Source organism: Sciurus vulgaris, assembly GCF_902686455.1.
Source record: "Sciurus vulgaris genome assembly, chromosome: 6".
NCBI classification, from domain to species: Eukaryota; Metazoa; Chordata; class Mammalia; order Rodentia; family Sciuridae; genus Sciurus; species Sciurus vulgaris.
This window is the reverse complement of record NC_136466.1, coordinates 144,092,917-144,106,922: the sequence shown is the minus strand read 5'-3', so window position 1 is coordinate 144,106,922 and position 14,006 is coordinate 144,092,917. Positions and strand designations below refer to the sequence as shown.

General features: G+C 41.5%; 1 protein-coding gene across 7 annotated transcripts in view; it reads left to right on the top strand.

The window, feature by feature from the left end:
• The window catches only part of NPR3 (natriuretic peptide receptor 3), a 73,613-nt gene extending 60,050 nt beyond the window's left edge, over positions 1-13,563 (top strand). For 6 of the 7 annotated variants that reach the window (XM_079144495.1, XM_079144494.1, XM_079144492.1 and 3 more), the window contains 4 exons: positions 3,595-3,689; positions 5,541-5,676; positions 7,122-7,209; positions 8,233-13,563. In XM_079144495.1, coding sequence (XP_079000621.1) covers positions 3,595-3,689; positions 5,541-5,676; positions 7,122-7,209; positions 8,233-8,344 — 431 coding nt within the window. In that variant the 3' untranslated portion in view covers positions 8,345-13,563. The remainder of the gene's footprint in view (positions 1-3,594; positions 3,690-5,540; positions 5,677-7,121; positions 7,210-8,232) is intronic. The other variant, XM_079144493.1, reaches the window with a different exon arrangement.
• The last annotated feature ends 443 nt before the right edge of the window (positions 13,564-14,006 follow it).

The window sequence follows — 14,006 nt, the reverse complement described above, 5'->3', positions numbered from 1 at the left end:
AATTTCATCAAGAACAAGTACTGCCACGCCCAGGTTTTGGGACTTTTTATTTTTTTTTTAATGAGGGCCTCCTATTTATTCTACTGTCTCACCTTGTTCTCAGTCAATACAAAAGTCAGGACAAAAGCAAGGGGTCAAGCTCCAGTTAGTGTTGTCTGGGTAGCAGCCATGGTGGATTTCATTTCTCCATGGTGGTTTCAGTGGATGCTGTGTCTTACTTGAAACCAGAGTGACATCTCCCTAACTCTAGGCTGATAGTTGGATGTGGGTGAGGAAGTTTCCAGAATGCTTTTACCTCTCACTGCCTCAGCTGAGGAGCTGGGATGAAACAGGGTAATTCAAGGGGCATATTAGGACAAGGTCGAATTTCCCAGAAGCTGTGCACAATACGCTGAGAAACTGGTGTGTGGGGACACAACCTTGGTCGGCCACATCCCATTCGTAGCTATTACTCACTACTTGGTGTGGTCATTTGTTCTTGGTCTTTTGACAGAGGGACAGGAGCCAGAGTTGGGGGATGCTGGAGGGCACCAGTGAGGGAGGTCGTTAAGGGAAGGGCAGGTGCCCACAATGGTTCGAATATAGTTTTATTTAGAGCCCAGGCAGGGACTGGATTTTCCCATGGGCCATCTTGATATTTCCATTCCAGGGTGAAGTCTGCACAGCCCATATGAAATGTGTCCTGAAACAATCAATTGTATAGTTTGGTCTAAAATTATCATTCATATGTCCAAATGTAAAGCTAATTGAAGCCAGGATAAGTTTTGGGTTTGAATGGTTTGCAGAGCCCATTTTATTTGCCAAATGATGATCCATTTGAGGGTAGGCTCCAAAAGAACTCTTAAGATATCAGTATGAAGAAAAACCTTAACCTTCCTAAAATTAAAAACAATTTTAAATTTAGTGGTCCCCGTAAGTGATCATTAAGTTGTCAAGGTAAAAATACTCTGGATGTTATTTGACAAATTTGGATTTTATTGCCTTGAAACCTGTGATCAACTCTCAAGACTTTCAATAAATGGCTTGGGAAGAAGCTGAGTTTCCTCTGTGTGAGAGGTCAGAGTGACAAGGTAAATAGGACTGTGGCTCAGACCTTGAGCTCCATCCACTACAGGCAAATAAAAATGAGGGTGGAAATTCTCTGCTGTCAGCCTGACAATCTCGCCTTATGTTCGATACTCACAGGTGAGATCTCACTTTGCTAATTGGCCACCCTGAGGGTTCTCAGCCCCTTTCTTGGCAAAATTGTTGTAACTTAAAGGTGTAATGAGGTCTTGGATTACTAGGGCCACCTTGTCTTATAAAATACTCTGAAAAACACTTAGCAGGACACACCATCTCAAACACCTCTGCACAGTATGATAAATGGTTTTGGATAGCCAATATGACTGGAAAAAAAATGTGTAAATATATATACTTATAAATATATTATATATATTATTATTTATTATATATATTTATGTATGTGTATATATATAAATATGTTTTTAAACATATTTATTGCTTAAATGCTTTACAGCCTGCCAAGGATACACAAGTTGAAGATAGGTATATTCTTCGTAACCAGTCTATATTAAGAAGACAAAAAATCAGGATGAATGGTAACTCCATTCTGTTTCCAGCAAAGTAGACCAAAGTCTGGAAAATCAGTGGACCTTCAAACCACAGCCCAAAGGACAGTAAACCCAAATACTTGCCCTCTCCAAACCACACCAGAGGATGGAACTTTCCCTTGGGATGCTTTTCCCCAGACAACCATTTTACTGGAGCAGTCAGTACTTCCGGAGAGTCCCAGATCAATAGAAATGCCAATTAAGAATTATGCAGAACTCCTCCACAAAGAGAACAGATAGTTTAGAATGTGGCTGATGTATGTATTCTCCAGTTTAATGAATAAAAACGAGAATGTAAGATGTATTTAAATCAGCCCATGGTATGCGGCTGCTTTTATTGATTAGTTGCTCCCGGCTGCCATTGCTGGCCAAAGCAAGTGTGTATGCCAGTTTCTCCTCGCTCTGGCCACCTGTTCCAGTCTTGCGTCTTACTGTGCTCCTTCGTGCACATGGGCCTGCTTCTTGGAAACCTCATATTTCCTCTGGTTCTTTTTGGCCTCTGTGCCTTTGTAAATACAAACAGGCCAATCTTTCTGCCTGTATACTCACACTTCTCAGTTGCTGCTTGTCCGAGTGACAGACTTCCTCCCACGTACCTATAAAATCCCTACACTTTGCTGAATCTCCTCTCATTCTCCAAATCCATGTGCTAGTTCCTCCTCTAAGTGTTTGGGCACGGTTAAGTGTTTTCTACAGACCTCAAGAACAGTATCAATAAGAGTAATTATAAGATAAATGCACAATAAGCATCTTTAAAATATCTGAAATTCAGAGTGCTCCAAAATCTGAAACTTTTTGAGTGCTGAAATGACACCACAGGTGGAAAGTTCCTCACCATGAAAGTTGTTTTTCATGCACAAAGTTATTTAAAATATTATGTAAAATTAACCTTTGGGATATGTGCATCAGGTGTCTATGAAACATAAATGAAATTTCTGTTTAGATGCGGGTCCCATCCACAAAGATAGCTCACATTTTATATGCAAGTATTGCAAAATATGCAAAACCCCAAAACCCAAAACATTTCTAGTCCGAAACATTTTGGATAAAGAATCTCAATCTGTGGTATTAATAATAGCGATAGATATAACAACAGAAGGAGACAACTAACTTCTCTTAAATATGTGTCAGAAGTGCTATACCTGTTTTATCTCATGTGATCTTCTCTCCAGCCCCTTGGGAGGGAGGTATTGTGATGCCTGTTTTACAGTTGTGAGGACTGAGGCTCAGAGGGATAAGTACCATGCTCAAGGTCACAAAGGTAGTAAATATTAAAGCTGGAATTCAGGGCAGTCAGGCTCCCAGGAGAGCGAGCTAAATCCCCGTTCAGCCTGTCCCTCTTTTGAGCAGAGAGTGTGTCTGGTTCAAGTTAGCCTCAGCTGCCACACTAATTCAGCACCTAGTCATCTCCAGACATGTGCATACAGGATAAAAAAGAAAAGCACTTCAGCTATTGGTTCTGATGACCCATGAAGGGGCCCCTCTGCTTTCCCGTATAGGAAAGAAGCCTGTGTCAAGCATGCTCACTGAGTCCTAGGCCTGGACTGATTTTTCTTTGGGACCATTTGTCCAGTGATAATGGAACCTTTGACAAGGCTGTGAACATACCCCACCTCCACTGCCCACTCGGCCATTTTTTTAGAAAAACTGTTACAAAATTCTGGAATAAGCATGCTGCTTTCAGGATTAGCCTTAATCTTTTTTTTTTTTTTTTTTTTTTTTTAGCCATATTCTCCCAAGAAGATCATTTATTTCTCTTTCTTTTCATTTTTAAATGGAGAAATGTTAAGAATTTAGGAATGCAGACACAGATGAAATTGCAATGTCTTTCCAAATGCCAACAAAAATGCCGAAGTCTGATGAGATTCCCTGTGGCATGAATTTTTTTAAAGAAATCCTCTCAATTCATTTTCTGGTTTTTCTTGTCAGACAGAGGTATTTTAAGTAACCAACTTGGAGTTCCTCACCTCTTGTCCTGTAGGTATTGCCGGGCAGGTCTCCATAGATGCCAATGGCGACCGCTACGGGGACTTCTCTGTGATCGCCATGACGGACATTGAAGCAGGGACCCAGGAGGTGAGCAAACAAGACTTCTGCATCCATAGCTCCTTCTGCAAGTGGGGACTCTGAGAGCGGATTGTCCTGGTGTCCAAAGAGCTGTCCCCAGAGTAGCCTTCAGATAAAAATGAGTTGAAAACTTGGGAGTTTCCAAGTAGGTAGAGCTCACTGTTGGTTGAGGGTGTCAGGGAGGATGCCAGGAAATGGTTCCATGTTTATTCTCTCTGGAGAAATTCAACTTGGAAGAGATCAAGAATCACATGTAGTCCTGTGCAACAGGGACACTGGATGAAAGAGGTAAAGTGAAACTGTATTTGTCCCTTAGACTTTGGAATTTTTTTTTCCCCCTGTGGGAGGGTGGTTGGTATAAACTCTGCACGTGTTGATATTTCAAAAGATGGTCTAGTTTTGGGATAGCATCTGAAGCGAAAAGAGGGCCCAAAGATGAGTCTCTGATGCTCACTGGGGGTGTGCGTTCTCTACCTCAGTTTCTTTAGCTGTAACATAAAAATCATATCTTCTTGCTGATCTCACAAGACTGTTGTGAGGCCCCAATAAAATGAAACCTAGAAAAATACTATACACACTTGGTGGTAGATATGTGTATGAGAATCATACAACCTTGAGATGCTCCAGCGACTAATGCTATTTCCTCTGTGTCTCTTTGATGGCTTTTGTCAGGGTCATTGTTCTTGTTGCCCTTCATGGTCTTGGCATGTGAACCTGTCGCTCTTCCTCCTGTACACGTGTGCCTGGCCTTTGTGCAGGAGGCACAAGGCAGCAGGAGTCACTTCACTATTTACAGAATTATCTTTTTACGTTTTCGGTGGTTTGGGGCTCATCTGTAGTTCAGTGTCCTCCTCAGGAAAAGATGGGACGTAAAATATCCCATAATGGCCCTTGTGAGGCTGCAAATGTGGAAGTGTAGAAGGAACTTGGTAGGTAACACATCAGTGATTTCTCTTTTTGTAAGGATCTAGAACTCTCTTTACTATGACCCCACATAGGTGTGAGAGCCTGCTGGGCCCCAGTCAGGAGAGAGCTAGAGAGAGGGAGCGGGGAGGAGATGCCGCCTGGAAGTCATGTGCCCAGACAAAAGAAAGACGAATTCTGAGAACTCTGTGGAAGGGCACTCGCAGATCCTGGCTCAGGTAGCAGGTCTCTCGTCTTAACCAGAAACTGAGGAGTGACCCTGAAGCTGAACCAGGAAAGAGTAACAGTTTTTCAGGGGCCTCAGGAGGCAATTGAAAGAGTGCAACCTGGTAACGGGGATAGAAGAGGGGTGAATTTACTGAGAGGAGAGTGTGACCCCTGAAAGACTATCCTATCAAGCAAGTGAGATAAAACAGGAAGTTCTTCAAAGATACTATTTAATGCTTTAATTCTATACAAAACTAACTGAGGGGTGTGGAAAGTGCACCTGTCATGTGCTTAGCTTGGGTGTTCAGTGGCCCCTGGCTTTCCCTCACTCATCCTGTGAGCTGCGACTTACTTGGGTTTCAGGACTGGCTGACTGCGTGACTGCTCTGTGGCTGATGGGTGCAGTAATGCCCGCTCAGAGAGCAAGGAAAAAGCCATGGATTCCAAGATCAGGTTCTGTGGGGGACGGGGAGAACTCTTCCCTTTCCATTCAGTAGTAGTGACTGCGGAATACCAGGGCTAGCTCCTGCTGTCACTCCCTGAAGAGGGGACCGGATGGGGGCTGTCTGGCCTCCTGGGTACCTGGAGGCAGCCTGTTTAATTCAGCCTGTGCATCTTGGGGACTGGCAGTGTAAGCCCTACAAGAGCTTAGTGACTCTTTGGGAAACAGGTACCTTTGGCCTTTCCTTTTGTTAAAAATATTTTTTTTTTTTTTTGCCTTTTTTGTAGGTTATTGGTGATTACTTTGGAAAAGAAGGTCGTTTTGAAATGCGTCCTAATGTTAAATATCCTTGGGGCCCTTTGAAACTTCGAATAGACGAAACCAGAACTCTGGAGCATAGCAACGGCTCTCCTTGCAAATCGTGTAAGTTCAGAGACTTAATTTGCTGTGTCTTTCCTGCTTTCGAGTCTAGGATTGTGCCGGTCTCACGTGCAGACCTTCTCTGGGAGCTCCCAGTCTGAAAGCTTCCATTTCTTTTTCTGAGGTGATAAGACATGTGGGAACAGTTCACGAACTGGTGCCCACCTTTATCAGAGGCTTCTAGGTCTTTTTTCCCTTCCATCTGTCTCTTCCAAAATGGTAGAAGCCTTCTCCCAGGTTTTACACCCCTTACTATAACCTCTAAGTTATTTGAAGTTTCCACTTTAAAAATCAAAATATCAATTACTAAACTTCTGATTTTTGGTTCGTAATTAATCTGTCAAATCCTCAAAATCAAACAGATAATGCTTTTAAAACACCTGAAAATTTCACAAATTGGCAAATTGGCATGAAATGGTATTCATGAAAAGTCTCTGTACATAAACAGAGATACAAGTGAACATTCTTATAAGTCACATAGGAAGGAAAAGAGTTAAAAACCATTGTTTTAGACCCTTTATAAGCTGGAGATGCCGAATCAGATGAGGATCCATCTTTCAGGAAAGTTTCTCATTTTAGGTGAATATACCTATGCTCTTTATATTTTGCGACCATTTTTTCAAATTATGAAGTATGTGTATCAAGGCAGTAATTATGGGAAGGAATTGAGGAAGAACTGTACTAAGAACATAGTTTCTGGCGTTAGTAGACCTGACTCTGAATGCTTACCTTTATCATGCGCTGGCTTTGTGACTTAGGAGTATTCCTTTAACTCTTTTAAAGCCTCAGTTTCCCCATACGTAAATCAAAGAAATGTGCCCATCTCTTAAATCCTCTGTGTGAGGACTGAGATAACACACCTAAGGCCTTACATTAAACTCTTTATATATGAGCTAATTATTTATCATTTTCAGATAACTGGGACACTACCAAACATGATCATTTCAAATTATCATTCACATGTTCACAGAGTTATGTAGGACATTTCAACGTGGAGCCTTGGCCTTTGTGAGAGCATATCTAAAAACAGAATGCTGACCCAATGGCTTTTTCACCAAATCTTCTAGCACCTTGAAGTGTCACCATCCCTCTGTGAAAAACAGAAGTGCTGGGTCCAAGCTGGGGTCCGGCTGGTTGTCCTTGACTATCAGCTTCAAAGCCCATGGCTCTTCCTGAAGGCTTTGGTTTCCAGTTTTCCTGAGATCCTTCTCGAATCTGTTTCTGTTCCATTCTGCCCACTCTCTTGCAGCCGTATGTTTATCTAGTGTTTTCCCAAAACCTTTTCTTAAGCTTTACACTAAGTGAGGAAACAGATAAAGAAATTTTTTTCTTAAAAAGAAAGGAAACTTTGCTTCGAGAGGGAGATTGAGAGATGCTTTCCAGTGAATGAAACGCTCATTTCTACCCATTTCTCAAAATGGACCCTGATTATCTGTTTCTTTTTCAAGCAGGTGGCCTAGAAGAGTCAGCAGTGACGGGAATTGTTGTGGGGGCCCTACTTGGAGCTGGTTTGCTGATGGCCTTCTATTTTTTCAGGTGGGGATCATTTATAAAGTTAAAATTCACTCCCGCTACTGCCTGTACTAGTTATCCTTGCACAGTGCTCCTTGTGATTTGTCCATATCTTTCTTTCACCCAAGAAACTTGGAGGTTTAAAGATCCAAACCCTTCTTTTGGTGTGACCCTCAGGTTTGATGGTCAGTGGGTTAACAGAGTGGGTAATGGGGTCATGAATTTCTGTTGTAATGACCCCCAACCCTGGGGAACCAGAGAACTGCTGTGACCCTTTGATCACAGATATTCTGACAAGCATTCCTGCCACCCACCAAACCTATAAATAGAGAGGGAATCTGGACAGAGGGTGCACGGGACTTCCCCGGGGCTCCAGCGTTCTCCAATTCAGAAATAGGTGCCTCTTCAAGAGGAGGAGGAGCTCTGAGCATCCCATGCGCTCAGGCTGGTCTGGGCACTGTACCTGGAGGACTCACACCCTGGCTTGCCCTGTGGCTAAGCCCCAAGCCCTGTAAAACTGCGTCCTGTTCATGTGTCCAAGGTGCTAATGCCCCATTCTGCAAGGTGGTCCGTTCCTTTTAACCCCTGATGGTTGGGTTTGTGGCTTATTTTTAAGGCCTCAGACTCAAGATCTCTTTACTTTTGCGTGGAATTGTAACTCCCAGTGTGTGTGACCCTTTGTGGGAACAATTGTGCTCCTGTTCCTTTGGTCACAGTACACTTCATCTGACGTTATCTGAGCACATCCTGGGAGTCAGGCAGTGCCTCTGTGGCAGAATGGACAAGACTTCACCCACAAGGCACCCAGGGAAGAAGGGGAAGGCTTGTTCTACGGTATTTTGGAGAGCTTGCCAATTTTTGTGCTTGAATAGAGACATAACGCCTTGGGGCACTCTACTTTAATCTCTGACCAGGGTTTCATATTCTGTCACTTCTCATTTATCAAACCAAACCCAGATGTCCCTCGAGGGCATTCTTTGTAAGAGAAACCATAGTATTTTGTAGCCAGAGAGGTTTTATTACTACATTTACTTTCCCTTTACCCAGGAAGAAATACAGAATAACCATTGAGAGGCGAAACCAGCAAGAAGAAAGTAACATTGGAAAACATCGGGAGTTGCGGGAAGATTCCATCAGATCCCATTTTTCAGTGGCTTAAAAGCAGCCCTCTCCCCCATCCCTCTGCTTGAGATTCTTAAGAGATAGCTGGGACGAAAGACATCAGTGGAACAGAAGGGGCGTTCTTGAAGAATTCATTCTTTTAAGCAGTTAGTCATTTTTTCTTAAAATTTCTTTGGAAGCTCAGGAATGATTATTAATCACCATCAGCCTCCTTGCCTTTCATCTCACGACAAAGAAGTAGAAGGCGATAACGTCACTCTGTTAAATGTTCGTACTGCTGGGAGGGCATAGGATTTATGTTTTTAAAACCTGATGTCTCCATATCTGGACGGTTTCTGGGGGCATTTCACACAAGAATATAAAAAATGTGGTTTTCTTCAATGAAATGTTTTGCACCTAGAATAGAATCATTTTTACGAGTAGAATATTCTTGGAAAGAATTTAACACCCAATGAGAGGAAACCATAATGAAAAAATTCAAGGTTGGAAATAGAGAGTTCGTCTCTGGAGCTGGTGGACAGGCTGTGGTGGAGCAGGGCTCTGTCCAATGTCTACATTCAAGTCTGACTTCCTATCTCCAGAAAGGATCCTCCCTGTCTCTTGCAGTGTCTCATAAAAGCTACTCTGGAAAGTTGTAAATATTAGTGAGGTAGGAGGATTTTTACAAGAAAAGCAAGTCTAAATTGTTTCTTTTTTTTGATGTAAAAAAACCTCTATTTCGCACTAACATTTTATTTTTAAGTATTTTAATCTTATATTTTGGTATTAGAAAAATGTGTCTATTTTTTCATTTTGAAGATTAAATTTCACTTATATTTTAAAAGAATGGGTAAAGTGTACAACAAATCAATGATGCTGAAAGATACTTCTCTCCTTGTTTCCCTCTTCCTCTTGGCCAGACGCTAATTGCTGCTTTAATTACAGAAAGCTAGAAATGTATTCAGGTTATAAATGCTACAGGAATCATACATTTCCAAACCATTGTGCATTTTTAACTGTTTTAAGTGCAGACTATTTTAGGGTTATATCCCTTCCAGTTCTGGCTAGATTATGAGTTTCAAGATTAGGAATGAAAAGCTATTTAGAATTAAGCAGAGTTTTGTAAAGAGAGGTAGCTGTTTTTCCTTAAGAACAACTAAATAGAGAGTGAGAATTTGACAATAAGCATAGAAATGAAAAATTTGAAAAAACGCATACATGATATTTACCAAAATTCAAAGTGGTGATTTTGGCTGAGAGAATCTAAATATCCACCATATCCACTTTCAGTCAACTCCATAGAGCTTCATGGCTACCCACTAAAGACCCATGTTAACAGGTGGGTTAGGTGCAGACATAAGGAATTTGGAAGAGGGAGAATAAGCACTTACTGGATCTCTACCTTGCACCCTGGACTGTACACAGAGGTTTAAACTAAGATTGCCAAGTTCACTTATCATTTGTGGAGAAAATAGACAGTGGGGGAGGATAGGCAGCTGATTGGTGAGTTACCATCTTGTAAAATGCCACCAGGGCCTTTCCTGAGCCATATTTTGAGGATCTGAAACACAGTTTTAAGAATCATCTTCATATCATATAAGACCACAGACAGGTAGGAAGACGGAGTCTGAACAGCGTCTTGGTGGTGCACAGAAGGGCAGCAAGCTGGGTGCAGCAGGTCCTGGTCCGTGGTCTGCACTTGCTTCCCTGAGGGGACTGGTCGTTACTCCCACTTCACCCAAAGCGTACAGATTATTTCTGCGGGGGACAGTTTTCCCTCTGTTGTTTAGAAAATGGGATGCAGGTTGTGGGGAGGGCGGGGAAGACAAGTCAACTATAGTCAATGGAGACAATGACGTTGTAGGTCTCCACGCTGAATGTAAAGGAAAAAGTGCAGAATTCTAAATCCCATAGGAGAAAAAAGTAGTCAAGACAGGCAAACTCCTGAAATTCTGACGTAGGAAGATTGTTTGAGAAGTAAAACACAGGAGAAGAAGTGTTTGATCCTAAGGGCTCCCCAGAGCCAAAACAGGAGGGGTGGGGGCTTGGGGCTTGCATGCACCTTGGTTATGTGAACCAGAGAACTAATTTCTCTTTAACCCTTATTTTTCAATGATGTCTTTCGTATATTTTAGAGAAACTCATTTTCTGTTATCTTGTATTTGGTAAGAACGTTTACCTTTCAAGCCTAGGTGCTTAATACTCTACCTGTTTGTTCTCTTTGGTTATAAACATTTCTAATCTTTTAGATTTTACATAGTGGCCCATGAACATCAACAGTTTTAGAGTAAATTTCTTTTTTTTATACTTCAGATAGAAAAATAGTTCTAAATTTAATATTATATCCCTAGATAAAAATCTTAAAGGCAAGTGATAATTAAAAAAAAAAAAAAAAAAAAGGCAGATCACGAGGTTTCTGGTATGTGGATATCATTCTCTTCTAATTTTAAAGTATTTCTAGTGTTCTTAAGACTGGTGGCTTATTTACATCTCTAATTGTTTTTTTCTTCCTCGAAATCTTCACGTGAATTACCAAAACTCCATTAAGTTCTGAAAGTTCCATGATGGGAAACCTTCGCTAAAAGTATAGATAGGCCCAAGGTTGTCAGGCATTTAGACCTCTAGAGGTTGTATTTTGGTATTTAAATTTCTAATTGGTAAGCATTATCTTGACAACGAGTCCTTCATACTCTGCCAGTATCCACAAATTATATAATAAAATAAATAGGGCTTTAGTTCTTACAGTCATTCTATAATGTTCTACCCTGAAATCCACGGTGTTCAGATTTCAAAAGAGATGTTTTATCAGAATTCTTCATCTGGTCACACATAAGCTCCCATTGATACAGGTCAAAAAGACCCTGTACTCTTTGCTGTTGGGAATAAGTGTGGATTTTATGGCAGTATTGTTGTTAGATGTTGAGGGTGGGAGAGGAACTCAGAGGCAAGAACTTTCCCCACCTGACAACCTGTGTCTGGCAAGAACTTCCTGTATAGAGTCCATATTTCCGGGCAGCCTGACCACAGATTTCATGAGAAATCCCCTGGAAACATGGCATTTCTCTGAAGCGCCATCAACTTGTTTTTTCCTGAACCACAGCTATGACTCCGTAGGCCTTACAATAGCTCTTTACAGGTCAGAAGCCATATTTAATGGAGGGAGGGGAGAAATATATGGAAAGAGAACAAATGCCTCCCTTTCCCCTCCCTTAAGTTCAAAGACTTTTACTTTGTAGTGCCAGAGCACTTCCCCCTGTTCGCAGGCTTCGAGGACCATTAAGTGCCCCTACCTTACCACTTTTCTTCTGGTTGGGACTGATTTGGGGCCTAAGATACGCAGTGGGCAGTGAGAGTCAGGGCCAAGGTAGCCCTCACACTGACAGCGGTGTTTCCAGAAGCAGGTTCAGTAGCCCTGTCGCCTTCCTGGAAGTGAGCACATGCTGGCTATTTGTGGAAGTCTCTTCAGGAGACTGAATGGAAGACTATGCCACCAGTATTAGGAGTGTTCATAAACTGGAAGGAGCAAGTGCCTGTGTTTCTTGGGACACAAAGAACTCAGATGCTGAGTGGATGCAGTCATAAAGGCAAACACCACCCTAAATTAGACTCCTTGATCTCCGTGTCATGGGTTTTGTTTAGTTACACCCTGTGGTTCAGGGCTTCCTAAGGAAGCTGGTAATGAGCTGAATTTCTCGTTCAGTGGAAAAAACTGAAACTGTTTGAAAACACAGGATATGTTTAGGGACAGCGTGGAAGCAGAGGGAATTAGATGGTGACATTCAGAGGGATGAGTTTCTTTTTCAGTTGGTCTTTAGAATGGAAGAATATCTAACAACTTAGTCTCTCTCCAACAGCCAGACACAGCGGGAGCTTCAGCCACCAAACGAAATGGAAGAATGTAGTTTCGCAGGCTGTCACTGTCTTTATCACCCCGACCCCACCCTCCATCCATTTTGGCTCCAAAGACACGTCAGCATCTTGCCTGTGCACGTGAGAACCTGTGCACAGGCCTCCAAACTTCCTCAGAGGGAAATGGGCAAAATGGTGCTGGTTGTAAGAAGGTAGCTGGCTTTTCTTCAGAACCCTTATACTAACTTGACCACACATGCCCTTGGGACAGTCCAAGCCTATGATGTGCATCAATTCCAACAAGCCTGACTTTGGTTTTCAGCATGCAGATTTCGCAAATATCTTGCAGGCATACCCCACAGCTAGACTGCAGGATTAAGATAACTTTCAAAAGGTGCTGGGTTGGAGTTTGTTCAAATTTCTCATTAACCATTAATGTTAATTCATACCAAAGGCAAAGCATTCTACACCAGTTGATGCTGTTATGTTCATGTTATAAGCTACTTCAAACACCGTGAAAAGGTTTCAGTGGGAACTGAGTCTCAGAAGTAAAAATCTACATTATAATATATCTCTTTGATGTGTCAGGTGTGCGATAATTCCTAGTGGAGAGATTTGAACAAGTAGAATAAAATGTTGCATTGCTTTGATTCACATTTAAAGACTTAAATTTCTATGCACAAGGAAGAAAGAGTCCACTAACTACACAATGTGTAAATTGTGTAAGTCACAATACAGGCCACCAAATTATTTTTTATTTGTTATTAGAACAAAACTGTTCTAATGCATAATTAATATTGGTCAGAGAAGACCAGGAAAGGGGCAAATTTTGATTTTGCAATGGAGTGTCTCATTTATTATTCAATGCCAAGATCTGAAAATGTTCAGTGTGATTAAGACAGCAAGAAGTGCCCCTCACCAGCATGGAGATGATGTGAGTTTGCAGACTGATGTATCTGGGAATTGGAGCTTTGTTCCCTGTGCATTATTGAAAACAAGAAGACGTAGGATAGATGTAGTGGAGCATCAGTTCTGTGGTCTTTGTCTTCTGGGCCATATCATACATTGCTAGCGTAAATATAGGACTTCCAACCAATACAATCTACCATGAGTCTGGTAGAAAAGTAAAAGTAAAAGCTGCACAAGCTTCACACAGTTTATTATTCTAATGTAAGTAGAACTATCTGCATATAATGTGATTTAATTTATTGTTGTTTTGTGTAGAAAATGAGAATTAATGACTGTGGATATAACCTGTTTTTGTATAATATATTTTATTTCTGGTGCAAACTGGTCATTTAAAATATCTACTTCATTTTGTGTTTGGATATAAATGTGTATGTGTTCTTGTAAATGTTTCTGTTAAGCAAGAATACCACATACTCAGAGTATAATGATGTGTTCTCATTAAAAAATACAACCACGGAAGCCTTTCCCTGCGTATAATTCAACCAACATACATTGCACATGTCCACATGTGGACATTCTGCTTTCTACCCTCTGGGTGCTTTCTATTCTAGGATTAGTGTAAGTAGAAGATCAATCAGGGGGCCTGATGGATGTTTGGATGATACCCATGAAAGGACTCAAGAATTTCTGCTCAGCAAAGGGAAATTTAGAGAAGTAAGAATATATTATTTAAACAAGGGGCAGACCTTGAATTAGCAGGCAAAGGAAGAAATCTTCATGAATAATAACCACTCTCTTGCATCTCTACAGCTGGAGAACACTCATGGTTCCAGCTGACCTCATTGACTCATGTTACCATGTCCGTCTTCCACTTTAAAGAGATTCTAGTCCCTTCTGTCATTCTCAAGAGCTCCCCAGTTTCCAGGGTTAAGCAGAGTAACTGCCCTTCAGCACTTGCAGTT